Below are 16,841 nucleotides of genomic sequence, written 5' to 3'. Positions count from 1 at the left end.
ATATATATATATATATATATATATATATACATGTAAACCGTTTATAAATGTATGTGTTTATGTGTATATGTGTGTATGTGTGTATATGTATGTGTTTATGTGCGTGTGTATATGTGTGTGTGCGCGCGCGCGTGTGTATGTAGGTAGGTATGTATCTTTGACAATTTTATTCGGAAGATGCTACTACTAGTAAATACTATATAGTAAATACAGTAATTTTCTTTTAAAGTTTGGCGTCTGCTTGTCGAGCTGAGAACAAAAAATAATCATTGCTATCGCCAGTAAATCTCCAGCATGATTACAAGCATTAGAAGTTGTCACAGTGTTAAGTGAAAACATACAGTAGTATTTTCTTTGAGGAAATTAGTCACATTGTACTCACCTATCTTCACAAAACCTTTGCACAGAGACTTTATTTTCGCACTGTATTTCAAGGAAATCTTTTCAGTTATTTACTGGTATGCATATAATTATTTAAAGCTACAGTTAGTTGAAGAGCATACGACACTTTGGTTGTGAAGCATAATTTGAGAAGATAGTTTTGCAGTTTATTTAATATTATTAGAGAATTTTCCTATCAATTTTGTTATTATATGTATATGCTAAAATACATAAATTACCTAAAGTTCTACTAAGGCTTCGCTCGATTTCACACTCTAATCCTTTCGACATGACATTAAATATTTAAATTAATTTGATTTATTACTAATTATATTATCTTTTAACACTTTTATAGAGTAGTAAATATTTTCACACAATAACAATATTTATATTAAGAAGTCATATATAAATTTCAGGTATGTACATATTTACACATACTTGCATACATACATGCATACATACATGCATACATTGAAACTTTAAATATTTCGTAAAATTTCATCTAATTTAAAATAACATAACAAAAATAAATGATAGTTGAACTAAGACATAGACTAGAAAATGGGAGAAAATTTAAGTAGCCCTTTGGTCTGATAGAAATAGGAACCAAATCTTCATCAAACCATACACTATTTTATTAAGATAGTTAAAGAGTTACAATTACTAATGTCTGAATAAAACACTGGATATGCACGACTAGAAAAAGCTTTTCATTATAGACCGGCTCACTGAAGGCGTTCCTAGTAGCGATACAACAATACTAAAAACACATGGAAAGGAAATAAATCTACAGGATAATGAAACAAAGTGGAAAAGAATGTTTCTTAGTTTGACCATTGTAACGAAATATATTTTAAGTGTTTAAAAATATTGTTAGTTGATTTGATTGTTTTACTATATTTCTCAGTTTGCAATAACTATAACCATCACTAAAAATAAAATGTACTTATAATAATATTATAATCTTATTTTATGAAATAAATGTCTTGGTGTATTTCTCAAGCCGCATATTACATGTTCAAATTTATTTTGAATCAGCTTATTAAGCATGATGCGTGTGAAGGAGTGGAGGCGCATGGCTTAGAGGTTAGGGTATTGGACCCATGATCGTAAGGTTGTGGTTTTGATTCCTGAACCGGGAGATACGTTGTGTTCTTGAGCAAACACTTCATTTCACGTTACTCAGCTGACAAAAATCAGTAATCCTACGAGGGACCGCCGTCCCGTCCAGGTGGGGAATATATACACCATGAAACCGGAAAAACGGCCCTCATGGGTCAGTATGATTCGAGAAGGTAACTTCACCTTTTACTTATGCTGTGAAGGAGAGAGTCAAGCACGAACTAAAGATTGCTTTGAGCATGATGTGAAGTAAATGTTTCAAGAAGCTTGTAACAGAAAATAGGGTTTAAGGTTTTGTTACAGGTTATTTTGAATTCCAAATAATATCCTAAAATCAAATCATGAATGTTCTTATCAAAATAGAACAACTGTAGAATGCTCGTGTTGTTATAAACTATTGTGTGTTAGAATTATCACTGATTAATTATTTTCAAAGTAATATAACTATGAAGTAGTTGTATGATGACAACTTAATGTGACAGTCCCCTGAAGGGAATAATACTACTGTTGGTTAGAACTAGGAAGCTGCACCGCTTCCTGTCAGCTTTGACACATTTCCTGTGTCCTTATATTTACAAGAGGGAGACAAGCACCTCCACCCAGCTAAGCCGGCATCCAGAGACATGTTTCTGAGTCTTTGCTCGTCATTAGTCTGGAGTGGCATGACCTGCTAGTCGAAGATGCCTGTCAAGCTCTTGTAAACATACAATAATTCTAGTGAAATACATTTACTGATTTCAAATTTAGAAATAATACATTTCCAAATCTCTCAGAGAGATTTATGCATAAGTGATACGATGAAGTAGTTGTATGCTGTCAACTTAATGTGACAGTCCCCTGATGGGAATAATACTACTGTTGGTTAGACCTAGGAAGCTGCACCGCTTCCTGTCGGCCTTGACATATTTCCTGCGTCCTTATGTTTACAAGGGGGAGACAAGCACCTCCACTCAGCTAACAAGATTAAGTTGACATTAAGTCAACATTAACTTGACAGCATACAACTACTTCATCGTATCACTACTGTATAAATCTCTCTGGGAGATTTAGAAATGTATTATTTCTAATATAGCTATCTTTGTAGAATATTTTCACAATGATAATAACGAAAGGTAGTAATGCTAGAGCCCTTAAATATTGTTAGGGCCATTGTCACATGGTATTTGTTCACTTTGAACCTCTTTATCAAAAGTAAACGTGTTTGCATGTCTTTCCGTAAAGAACCAAAATCTTATTAAAGAAATTACACTCGATTTATTTCTGAAGCAATGGGTAATACATAATAATAAGCTATACAATTATATAGATTTGGAAATTGCGATGAAGGGTGTGTTAATTGAAGACAAAAATAATTCCCTATAATAATTGGCGGAAATGTTTTTAAAATATGCAAACAAAAACCGAGGACTAATACATTTCCACATCAAACAGACAACTGCACACATTATATAGGGGACTTTCAATACAATAGAAGACGTGAAACCTAGAAGAATACTTTCAATATTATAGAAAGTAAGTCGCAGAAAGTTCAACTCGATAGTGCCGTAAAAACACGCAATAATAATAATAATAATAATAATAATAATAATAATAATAATAATAATAATAATAATAATATGACTGTCCCAATCGATATAAACGTATCTGTCAAGACCTACCAAAAACTGAGCAAATATAAAGATCTTGAAATAGAAATTAACAAAATGTGGAATCTGAAGACGAAAACAATACCTATTGTCATAGGTGCCCTGGGAATGACAGCGAAACGGGCTGATTACTACCTAGATCAGATTCCAGGAAACCCCAAAATGGCTGAAGTTCAAAAGAAAGTGCTCATGGGAACTGCCCATATCCTACGTAAAATATTGTCTATGTGATCTCAAATTTTAAAGCAAACACATAATTTTCTTATGGTTTCTTAACCATTCACTTGAACAAAACTGTACAAATCCAAATATACGGTACCCTAGGCATAACACTTACATGAACTTCTAACTTGTTGTCTCTTGAGGTCTCTGGGTGAGACTTGGATCCAACTTGTACAAATGCAAAACAAAAGTCAAACATAAAATAATAATAATAATAATAATAATAATAATAATAATAATAATAATAATAATAATAATAATAATAATAATGATAATAATAATAAATGCCCTGATGTAGTACCAGGAAATGACTCTCATGGCTTCTGATCTTAACTGATCGAAAGCGTACATTGTTTTGTATTGATATAAAAGATGGGCTACAGTCAATATTCTGCTCAATACCTCAGATTTACTAGTCAGTTGTTTGGCCTTAATCAGTTGGTGGCTGACGATATGTGCATCTCTGATCACGAGCAGAAATAGTGTGTGTGTGGGGGGGGCATCATAGTCATGTGTTGAGAAGAATTCTTTGGGGTTTGAAACATGAGTATTTCATTCAACATCCTTAAACAACCTTTATTCAGGGACCTTTTGAGCGGGATGGGCTACTCAACCCGAAGAAAATTCTAACTGGACTCCCACCTGCCAGTTCATGTGCTGTTTATCTTGATATAAGATCACCATGTCGCACACATATGGCTGCGATGCATGTACCTGGTGTACCCTTATTGGACGGCTAGTCATGATGGGTATACTGGGCTTCGTATATTTTACCCCAGTGTCACTTGGATAGCATGCACTGCTTTCTCATTCAATAATAATAATGATAATAATAATGATAATAATAATAATAATAATAATGATAATAATAATAATAATAATAATAATAATAATAATAATAATAATAATAATAATAATAATAATAATAATAATAATAACAAAAATAACAATAATAAATGATTATCAATATAATATTCTTATTTGTACAGGTCCAGAGTACTGGGGGAAAATCAACCCTGATTGGACGTTATGTGAAAAAGGCAAGCAACAGTCACCAGTTGATATTGATCCTAGATCATTAGTATATGATCCGAACTTAAGGCCATTTAAAATGGAAAAGAAGCGAGTAAGTTCATGTTTTCTATATCTCAAAGTTAAAACTCATCGAATTTTGATGTACTTTGTTTATGACATCTCTTGAAATTTGTAAATGAAACACCACCAGTTAATTTACTTCCACTGAATAAATTATTTAAAGTGGAGTTTTGTGGACTTATAAAGGAAAATGACCCGCATTGGATTTAGAAGGGAAGAAGTTTCGCGTTGACAAAAGTCCATTTATATTTCCAAATTTTACATTACATTGATAAAACTCATTTGAAATATAGTGCCTAATAGATTATCTCAATAAAATACAACATTATTAAATACACAATTAAGTTGATTTTAATAACTTATTTCTATTCATAATGTTACCGTATTTAATATTCCGGTCTGCTAATTCTTTGATAATTTCCGAGAATTCATTTGGTTAATGTCTGTCTTTGACATGATGTCAATACACCATTAAACACAGAAGAGTAAGTTTCAGCAATATGCCATTCTCATTACTAAATATTTGAATAGTTCTAATAAGTCTAAATCAATATGTGTGCGTAAATGTGTATGTTTATATAGGTGTACGTATAACAGATACAGAGGAAGAACGTGAGTGTGCATTCGTGTTTACTTGCTTCCATGAATGGCTGTTGTGTAATACCTATGTCATTCAGCCGCACTTGAAAGACAGTGAATTAACTTAAATGAGTTACCAAATTGAAAGTTACGCTGAGACCCAACAATTAATCTGATATGTTCAATCTGTATCAATACGTTACTCATTTCCATTCAAATAATTACAACATTGTATAAATATTCATATAGAAAAATTTTAATTATACAGCGCTGGCATTTAGGGCACCAAGTGAAAGATCAACCTCATCAAATGTTGTTACCTAGACGTTGTTAATCAAGATTATTTATATTCAAAATAAGCTACTTTCACATTAAGTCGACGCTACAGAAAACCTCATGAATGAAAATCTGCTCAAAGCCTTATATTTACTAGCCTTTAAGTCGGCACATTGTAAGACGGCAAAATCACAACGAATAGAAACAGCGACTCAGTTTTGATTTTCTTTGGATCATTTATATTTCGTGAGTTAATATTAGCGGATACATTAAGGATGAAAATTTCCCACTTTCATCTTCCCATTAAGCTATATACCAACAAATAATTATTAGAAAGTGGAGAACACTTTTCTACTTTCCATAAAATAGTAACCTCTTAGCAATCAAGTTTCTAATCCCAGTTGTAACCACTTCAGTTATGTCTCACAAATGCCTTTGATAAAAAGTATGAGCATCAACACTATTTTTTTATCGTAATACTTTATGGTTTTGTACTTTACTAGGATTCTATTTTCCTCCTTCTCCGGGTACACTGTTTTTAAGATATGGCTTATATTTTAGGTTTAATAATCTATCTGGATGATTATATGCGAGCTATGAATACTACACTAGATTTAGAAAGTTTATATTTCGGTATCTAATGGGAATTGGTTTTCTCCTAACCACTTATTTATTTGATGTTAAGAATAAGTTACGGAAATTTTATTTTCTGCACAAGTTTCTGAAATGATTCAGCAGAGATGAGTCAAACCTTTCATACAATTATCTCCTAATATATATTAAGAGAAAATTATCAGAGATACGTCGAACAGAGAAGAAATCAATTTCATAATCTTTTCAAACGATTACCCTTCCAGAATTCATATAAAGTAGAACATATATTGCACACAGCATATTTGAGATTTCATTTATTGATTGTAGCTTTCGTGTCAATATTTAAAGACTATTTCTGGGGTAACAATTATAGGAAAACCGACTGAACTAGTTAAATTTACATTTTCAATTTCGAATCAATCAATATTTTCTTCTACTGTGATGAAATCGATGCCAAATTATAGAGAGAACTGTGTGTTTTTATGTCATAGTCCCTTATCGGTTGTTTATTTTGGGTAGCTATAAATATTTGTTGATTTTTGACATGGTGATTTTCTGATGTGATGATTCGCCAACTATAATTAGACCAAGAAATGATTATAGCCCATCTACTCTTTTTTGATAATAATCATCTTATCAAACTATCCTGACTACGTCATTATATTAGTCTATTCTTTAGTTGTTGAATTTTTTCCTTAACCATCACTTTATTCTCCAAATTGTTGTTATTCATATGAATATCCGTAATTACACATGATATTCTTATAGCTTTGCATCAATCTTTCTTGGATGCTAGATTCTATTGAACATTGAAAAGAAAACTACTGAATGAAAGCATTTTTGATAAACTGTGTGAAAGTATAACAATTATAATGTTTAAGTTGCTTGCCAAACTGAATTACCCAGTCGTACCTATTAAAAGTATTTATGTTTCCCTGAAGACATGACCTTTCAAGAAACTCTATGTTTAGATAGGATATATACATTTTAAAACTATATTTGTATCGATTCGTCTAACTTACTATTGAATAAAGTACTAAAAGGTAATTCAAAGAAGACTTAGTGATCTATGTAGATTCGACCTTTTTTCATTACTCATTTTTCATACACAATCATATTGAAGTCTACATTATATAAAATACCAAAACCACAGCAGCTTCTTTCTATGTTAGCAAGGCTTTTATATATTTTCTTCAACAATATGTAATGAGAGTACTTATTAAAAGTCTTCATCTTCCAGAGTGTGTGCCAGTATATTTTATATATTTATTTCAACAGTTAATAATTATATTTTCGTCTTTTTTTTTTAGATATCTGGTAACAAGTAAAATAAATTACATTTGTGTAATTACTTAGCGTCTAAGCTTCTTTGAAAGAGAAATGTTAGACTTCTGTTAACTATTTTATCAGCTAAGCAAGATAGATTACTGTATCACCTCTATATTTACAAAAAAAAACTACCCTTAGCACTTGATTGACAGAAACAAATCTATGATTTGTGATTCTGTAAGGACACTTTCTTAAGTTGATTAAACAAATCACTTTCCAAGCTACGATAAAATTCTTAAGGTAACTCAAGTATGTTCATTGTGACTATTGAACATAGTTTTCATTGGTATGAATGTTCAGAGGAAGATCATTCAGGTAAAAGTCTTGATTGCTTTGGAATTTAGTAATGGTTGTAGGAATCGAAAAAGTGCAGTTGAATATCTATGGCAAATAGAGTGGTTGATGTGAGAGGGTGCAAATTCAACGGAAAATGCATTGTTTTAATTATGATAAACCAAAGAGAAGACGCACACAACTCGGTAGCAAGTAAATAGCTTCAAAGATAGGTGGCTTAACTAGTAAGTACCGTTGCTGCGTAGCTCTTGATTAATTCTGAACCAACAGATTATCCCATTTTTTTTTCAAGGCTATGTTTTCTAAAATGTCCTTTTTTAACACGCTTAAGAGTGATTTCAGAGAAATTTGCTATTTGTATGATGATGAGTGAACACATAGCATCTTCCATTATAGGCTCGATTTGTTAAGCCTGTGTATTTCAGATGCTCGCTCCTATAAAGATGCAATATCCTTATGTGGAGTATATTTGTAAAGTATTCAGAGTCAGCAATTGTTCAGGACTAAAGTATTTTTACTAACAACGGATTTAGTTACTACAGCAAACGTTCTTGAAAAAACATTAACGTAAAACATTTTATTTGTTTGTCCTTGATAAATACACATATCCTGATATGAAATATTTTATTTTGAATAAACAGATCTCGATATGAAATAAATTATGGGAATGAGATAATGTGGCGTTGATATCTTTTCGTGTGTATTTATTACTTCAACTTGTTCTACTTATCTCGACAATTGTTTTATAAACTAAGAAAGGAATCTCCTCTCGGTAGACTAGGTAGTTAAAAATAACAGTTAAAATTGTGATCAAATAACACCTTACCCACCGAAAATCGATTGAGTTGGATAATATAATCATAAATACAGTGTAGCTAAATAGAAAAAATGTGATGATCACAGCGGGAACTTTTTTATCTTATAAGCTATCGAACATTGCTCCGTAAATCCTAATGTAAACGAATATGTGAGTTATCCAAAATATATGTCCTGGGTATCTGAACCTACTTCTGGCTTTATAAGATATAAAACTGTCTTATTCTAATAATCCTAACTTAATCTTCGAAATTTTAAGTAATTATTGTCTGAAAACAGAAGCAATACATTATTTCTTTTATACATATACAATTTTCTTTGATATTGGACATAGATAACATCACTACTTGAATCTTTGATCACTATAATAAATTCACCGCTTAAATTAATCGGAGATTTCAGAGTTAAAAATTAAATCCATTTCTCGATATTTTAGATAGCTTCAGTACATTCATTGCAGCATGAAAAACAAACAATACTTATTTAGATTGCATATCAAATCTACTGTTCAATTAAACAGATTTATTGATTGAAAAATACAGATCTAAGACAGCAGAGCTTTTATTTCAGTCAGGAATAGTTTCACGATTTAAGAGAGAGCCAATGACCATAAACAGTGTGAGCATGACAAAATACAGATCTGCTAATGTAAAGCTGATCGTCGAAGAGAGAGAAAAGTATAATTAAACATAATTATAGTTCTCTGCTATCTTATATCCTCACGCTCAATGCAAAAATGTATATATTCTGTGAAGTTTCGTGCATTCTTCACTTGCTCGGATTCTTTTCTTTTTCAGAGAAAATCTATACATGAGAGTTTGTGTGAATAAGTAAGCGATAGCATTTCACAAAAATTACAATGATTCTTAACTAATATTTCTACTGAGACATTATCATTTGCACGATCACGAAATTGCAGATTCATTTTTCGACATTAAAGCTTCATCACATCTTTTTCATTTCTTTTGTTATAAATCTTTCCTTGGATCACGTTATGACAAACTAGACTATATAATATTCTGATTCTTTTTTTTTTCTTTTATTCTTTCATTCTATATTTTGACAGATAGATGCTATGCTAATGAATACTGGCCGTGATGTAACAATGGCTATCCGCGAAGATCCGTCCAATTATATCACTATTCTGACAGGTCCATTTTCCTATCGTTTTCGGATATACCAGTTGAAAATACACTTTGGAACGGTCGATAATGCTGGCTCGGAGCATACCATCGGAGGACAATCATTTGCTGCCGAAGTAATAAATATTATTCATTTGTCTGTAATCAGATCAATAGTCACAAAACTTTTTTGCATAACAGTTTATAATAAAATGGCATCTTTCTATCATTTATGTAGTAGTAGTAGTAGTAGTAGTAGTAGTAGTAGTAGTAGTAGTAGTAGTAGTAGTAGTAGTAGTAGTAGTAGTAATTTGCTATCTGGGTTTTATAGCAATGTTGCGCGTGCTCGTGGTAACAGCAATACAACTTCGATTCTCATTTGGAAAGAGGCGTTCTATTTCACATGTCTCGTCGATCAACTTCCGAAGGCATTAGTTTTACAAAATTCCCTTTTCCTATAGATCGAAAATATTATGTTTACATCTGTATTAGTCAACTTGAATATTTGTTATGTTAGTGTTAAAATATTTAATATAAAGAGTATTTAATGAATCTAACTAGAAATAATTAAGCGGTGTGGAAAAAAGTAATAAATGCTCTTCCTTTTGTATTGAAAATGTTATCTCTTTACTTGTTAGCAATACAACTTCGATTCTCATAACAAGCAATGTTATCAGTAGCAGCATCGATATTATTTCTGTTGTTGCTAGTGTTGCTATTTCTTCTAATAGCAAAATTCCTAGCGGATAATAAGCTTATCTCAAATTTTGTAGTTTCCCTAATATGCATTCCGTCAATTATATTTTATAAACGATCTCATCTAACATAAATTTTAGGAGTTTATAAAAGTTCTCAACAATATTCTCCATTCAGTAATGAACACAGCATTTATTGTACGTCTTCATTAATTGACTTAAAGCTAGAATTCATGGCGACAACAAAGATATTTTAATGTTGATAAAATACAAAATTAGAATTAACTAATCGCTACTAATTTCATTTTCTCTTTAAAGATTTACACAATATATTAATTCTCCATAAAATAACAGATAACTCAAAAGTTTGCTTTCACTCCACATTAGTGTGTTTTACATAGACAGAGCTTCGTTTCGTGTTCTGTATGTTGTCTAACATGTATAAGTCCCGAGGTTATGAATTTGCATTTTTATTATTTACAAGACCTATATGTGCAATGATCATGATTGTTTTCAGTTTAGAAAAATTTGGTGAATATATCGATATATACGCACCAGGAGACAAAAGCAATTCGATGGTACCGACTAGCAAAAATTCGACATGGTATCGGCACACAGTTTTTGTCGGACAACAACGTGAAAGTGCCGTTCAATCTCAGTATATGAGCAGTTTTCCAGCAACACTTTACATTATTGTACGCAGGGAGTTTTGGAATGGATACCATTGGTTTAGTCTTTACCATGACAAACTATCGCATATAAACAGATATATGGTCAACATTAATTGATCGTGTGAGAGGCGAATCACTTGGTCTGGGCGGCTTGCCCTGTGAGTTTTCGTGGATTAATGCTACTCCCGTTCGACCCTCAGGCAAATCTCAGTATATGCGCAATTTTCCAGCAACACTTTACATTACTGTGTGCAGGAGGTTTTGGACCGGATACCATTGGTTTAGTGCTTACCATGACAAACTATCGCAGCTTCCAGCAGAAAAAAATTGAATGTTGCAAAACTTTCATATCAACAGATGTACGGTCAACATTGATTGATTGTGTGAGAGACAAATCACTTGGTCTGGATGGCTTACCCTGTGAGTTTTCATGGATTAATGCTACTCCCGTTCGACCCTCAGGCAAATGACAAAAGATTGAAAATATTCCCAACTTTATAAACCAGGTTCCTGAAGAATAACATGCATGGAGAGACATCATTATCATTTTCCAGTCCAACATTCTGCTTACGTCAGAGTTTAAGATTTTAGCCAAGGTAATCATGCAAGCCGTTAAGAACGTGTTCAGAAAAGCCCTAATCTGCGCAATTCCTAAGACAATCTCCTTTTCATGCGCAACATCGTAAAACGAATGGTAATAAATCTGACTTCAATACAGCGAGATAAATCGAAAATATTAGACAAGAACGACCGCATTTTCCAAACACGTTTCCTTTGGCGCAGCCGGATTCATTCCTGTTTTCAGAAGCATAACCATTTCGATTTAAGTAGAGCAGCATCTGCTTCTTGGACACGCTAGTCACCCAGCTGAACCGTTTCGAATCACATTTGGTTCACTAAAGATACTTCCTGCATGTTTTGGTCCTTGAGTCATTGCGGCAGAAGATAGATATCTTGAGGAACTTACCTCTCGAAGTGAAACTCGGAAACGCTATGTCACTGTATGCAGAAGCTATGAACGTCATGGTGTTTGACACTAATGTGATGGCCATCGTACAAAAAAAATATGAAGTAGTAACAGATAATGCAATGACCAGGACAATTAGGTGGGTTAATAATTCGGCATTCAAAAAGGCAATGTCATATCGGCCTTTGTCGAGGAAGCCTGATTGATTATCTCATTAATATGCCTGGGTTTGGCTCGAGCCAGATTTCTAGTTGGATAGGAACGGGGATGAAGCTACGACCAAGGCGGTTTACTCTCGCAAGAAATGAGATGTGAGGAAACATTCCTAAAAACTTGGTAGGTATGGTGAACTCTTCGCCTATGTTATTTATAAGGAATCGAACTCATAACCTAATGATCGTGAGTCGAAAACCCTAACCACTAAGCCATGAGCCTTCACTGGGAAGTGAGAACCAAAGTAGAAATGAGGAACTCTAGAATATCTAATGTGAACTTATTTAAAGAACAAGCAAGAGATCAGCTAAAATCCCAAGTGGAGTATGTTGGTTTAAAACGTTACAGCATAAAAACCAAGGATTTTGCAACTGTAATTTATAACTTTCAAATGATATTGTTATTGAATGAATATGCACCCACAAGTTGTTAAGGTGATGGCAAAAAAGCGGTTTAATCAAGTTTACCCATGAGAAATCCCAAAACTGATGGCATTCAAGAATTTTTGTTACGGAAATTCAAATTATATGAGATAATGTCCGTGAAATTGAATGAGAATATAAGCAATGAGTTACCTGCATGGATAACATGAAAAATGTTTTGATACTATTTTTGTTCAATTTCATATCTTATTTTCAGGTGATAACGTTTGGCTGGAATTATTGCATATAAAAATATGTTCATTTCTTGAAACGTAAAGTCTATTGTCATGCGAACAAAAACGATTGTATTGGGAAGAGAACGGAGACTAAATAAAGGCGCATAAAAGGTAGAATATTGCATGACTGTAAGAGAAGGTATACGAACTTGATAATGGCCTATATAAATTCCAAAATATACGTATGATATTATTCCCCACTTATGGATGATAAAATGCATGCAGTTGTTTTCATTGACATACAGTAGCACGAACTTTATTGGAAATAGCATGAAAAAATTGGAAACATGAATTTACATCAGCAGAGTTACTGGGAGAGGTTGAAAGAAAGAGAACAATCTACGAAGAAATCAGTTTATCACCACCATCGTTCGTTCTGAATATGCTTCTTTTAACGATGATATTACAAAAAATGGTTGTTGGAGATGACTTAGGAAAAGACAAGTCAAACATATGCTATTTACTTTTCGTGGATGATCTAAACATGCACATGTGAATACTGTTCAAATATTCAGCAAAGATATCAAGATGGATATCGAAAACATGGAGTGTGGGTTGATTTTATAGAGAGAAAACTGTTTTGTTATCTAATGGATCGTGTTAACGGATAGGCAGGTGATAAAGGACATAGAGGACAGTGGATACAAGCATTTAGGCACATTGGAAACACATAAAATCAAGTAAAATCAAATGAAAAGAAAAGCATTTAAAAATCTTTTACAATAATGTTTGGTTGGTTTTTAAAATTCAATTAGATAAAAACAAGATTATAGCATTAACCACATGCGCTGTATTAATTATGCGGTATAGTGATGAAATCCTCAAATACAAGGCATGAAGTGGATAGATGCTAAAACACGAAAGACAATGGCCGTACATGCATTGATTCCAAAGGTTGCTGTTGACAGAATTTGTTTTCCCAAATCAGAGATGGAGGGAGTCTGATAATCTCTGAAAATTTCATACAAATTAAAAATTAAAGATGATATTGTCTATAATGGTCCTCTTCAACTTAAAAATGAGGTTTTCAAACTTGTATAGTGATAAATAGACGGAAAGTGATAGCAAACCTATTCCCTTTCCTGATAATTAGTATTTTACATTGAAAGTAAGTACTTTGAGTAATTTCTAGACTTTTATGCGAATATTTCAAAATATAAGGAACTTCATTTACTCCTAATCGTTTATCATTTAGAGTGTAACGGTTTTTCTTTTAAAGGATTTCAAAAGAATCATAGTATGAGATGGAATGATAGTCGACGCTGCAAAATCAAACAATTTTCGTTTTTCTTTAGGTTTCTTTTTATGTATTGAATAATTACAATATCAAAATTCTACTTACTGGATACAAAAGAATAAAGCATGAAATGTCCAAACTGCCGAAGAATATACAATAATGCATAACCCGCTAAGTAAAATTTACATATATAATGCTCATACACATATGGATGTTGTTTTCTCTAATAACATAAAATTAAATGCCCAAGAAGATACACACACACACACACACACACACACACACACACACACACACACACACACACACACACACACAAACAAACAAATGCACGCGCACACACATATATATATTCTCTTTTATCTTTTACTGGTTTATTTGATCTTTTACTGAGGTCATGCTTCGGGCCCGTCTCTCAGTGGGATCAGGTTTCTTTTCTGCATTATCTCTGACGAAGTAGCGCGTTGGGCGGAGCTGCTCTTCCCTTGTGTCTCTTGACTATTGAAGCCCAAGCTGTTACAATAATGCGTCCTTATTTTAAATGTACATGACAGAAATTGATATAGCTTTCAATTCCAAAGTTGACAGCTAAACCTTCCAGGATCTCTCATATGTATGTCACTGCATATGTCTCAGACCTCTTCTCTTGGGAGCAGAGCTTCAGTTCCTATAACCTCTCTCAGTAGCTTTTCTGTTGCACTGAGTCCATCTTCTTTGTGCCATGCAGTGTAACTGAACCCAGAGCTACGTGGTTGGGAAGCAAACTTCTTACCACACAACAATACCTGTGCTTAAATATTGGCTTCAAAGTTTAGAACAAGACCAGCAGTTTGGGAAGAGGGGCTGGGATGATAAGTCGTTTACATCGCCCCCGGTGGTCAACTGGTACTTATTTTATCGACCTCGACAGGATAAATGGCAAAGTCGACCTCAACGAAATTTGAACTCAGAACGTGAACACGGACGAAATACCGCTAAGCATTTTGTCGGCTTTGGTCGGCCCAAGGCTATAGTAGAAGACACTTGCCCAAGTGCAACGCAGCGGGACTGAACCTGGAATCATGTGGTTGAGAAGCAAACTTTTTACCAGACAACTACGCCTGCCTTATGAGTTTGTCACAGACAGAGTTTGGAGATAACAAACTCGGTGTGACATCTTCACGGATGTGCACCGCAACTCTACCGTGACTTCTTTCTCTTCTGTCTGTTTGGAATACATCATGATCTCTTTATTACCCACTAGGGGCTAAACAAAGAAGGGGACAAACACAATCGGGGAACTAAAATTATAATACAGATGTATAAAGAAACAAAGAAAGAAAGAAAACGAATGAATTATGAAAAAGATGATACAATGAGGCGGAATGCCCACTCGACCCCCGAAGTCGAGTTGTAGTTTGGAATACATCATACATTGGTATGTGCATCGCTGTATCAGGTATATCTGCAGACAGATGTGTCTCCGTCAGTGCAATGTATATTGTTTGATTGCATGCAGAAAGATCCCTCAGGTATGCAATTTTACATTGGTTCTTGTTTCGTAGGCGACATCTGATATCCATCAATAGAACTTGTGATAGCTTGGCGGCAATGGTGACTATTCTGAGTATATTATTTTTAGCGGTCTTGTATGAGTGTGCATGGTTTAGTTTTGTTTACAACTATGCCAGCTGCAGCACTATATTTTATACAACACTGAAAAGATTTTGCTGCTCTACTGTAGCAGCTCGTAGTGCATCTGTATGCAGCTTTTTGGTGGTCTTCTTTGCTGAATGCGTGTCTTAGGAGATGAACCCCTCTGGCTGTGATTTTCTTCTATCTTGCTGGCCAAGCTTGTTGGCCGAGTTAGTTAGCCGAGTGGAAAGTAGTCTCTGGTATGGGTTCCATTTTGCTAAGTTCTTGATGCACAAATCGGTAGTTCGTCTACATGGACCCCTTTTACAAAGAATTTACAGATGGTACGTGCTTCACGTACCGTTTTCTTGTTTCTTTTGCTGTTTCTATCTGTTGTTTTCTTTTTAACTTTGAACTCTGTTACATCAGTATTTCGGCTGATTACTTTTCCTTCTCCGTTGCTTTGAAAAGTGGTGTTAGGGCTGCGTCTCATAGGAGCTTTTGTTTCTTTTTCATTTTCAATTTTTCCATTTCTGAGAATATGAATATCTTCATAGATAGTTGCTTTGCTGTTGCCTTCCTTATGGAACTTTCCACCTAGGGCTTCAAGATCGCTACTGTTATTTGTCACCAGTTTTAATTGGTGTTTAACTTGTCCAAGTCTGGCCGGATGAGTGCAATAGGAGCAGATAAATTCATTCTTTTTTCGGACTATTTTTGCCACAGATCTGGTAAATCTGTTGCTTTTCAGGGCTTCTTTGCCACGCTATTTACCTCTCACTTCGTGGTGTGTGGCTGCATGTGTGATTTGTTCGTGGGTGCACAGAGATAGTGTTGTCAGAGGCAAGGAAGAAAAGATGGGAATGTGAGAAGAAAAAGAGGGCGGTTAGGGTGAGACAGAGAGGGTATGAAGTAGGGGGAATGGAGAGCAAATAGAGGGTAAGAGATAAGTTGTGAGTGAGAACGGGAAGTAAATAAATACGTGAGGGGCAAGTCAATGTGTGGGAAAGTAGAATGAGACAGAGAGAAAAGCAAGTGAAAGGAAGAGGGATGGAGACAGAAGGAAGAATAAATGGAAACAGAAAGAGGAGAGCAATTGGGGGTGAGGGGACGGAGAGGAGGGTGGAAGGAGGAGAGTAAAGACTTAGTATATAAGGAGACAGAGAGCGGAGAAGTAGGGAATAGGTCGTGTATATATAGATATATACACACATATATCTATATACATACAAAATATACATATATGTGTGTGTCTGTAAACATGTAGATATATATATGTATGTATATATGTATATATATATATATATATAT

The 16,841-nt window shown here is 33.9% G+C and overlaps 1 protein-coding gene across 3 annotated transcripts in view; it reads left to right on the top strand.

Moving 5' to 3' along the window:
- The window catches only part of LOC106870474 (putative carbonic anhydrase-like protein 1), a 497,991-nt gene that overhangs the window by 417,958 nt on the left and 63,192 nt on the right, over positions 1-16,841 (top strand). For all 3 annotated transcript variants that reach the window (XM_014916580.2, XM_052965675.1, XM_052965676.1), the window contains exons 3-4: positions 4,361-4,497; positions 9,421-9,612. In XM_014916580.2, the coding sequence (XP_014772066.1) occupies positions 4,361-4,497; positions 9,421-9,612 (329 nt within the window). The remainder of the gene's footprint in view (positions 1-4,360; positions 4,498-9,420; positions 9,613-16,841) is intronic.

Source organism: Octopus bimaculoides, chromosome 2 (genome assembly GCF_001194135.2).
Source record: "Octopus bimaculoides isolate UCB-OBI-ISO-001 chromosome 2, ASM119413v2, whole genome shotgun sequence".
NCBI lineage: Eukaryota > Metazoa > Mollusca > Cephalopoda > Octopoda > Octopodidae > Octopus > Octopus bimaculoides.
The sequence above is the reverse complement of the archived record's forward strand: the minus strand, read 5'-3'. Positions and strand labels throughout refer to the sequence as shown.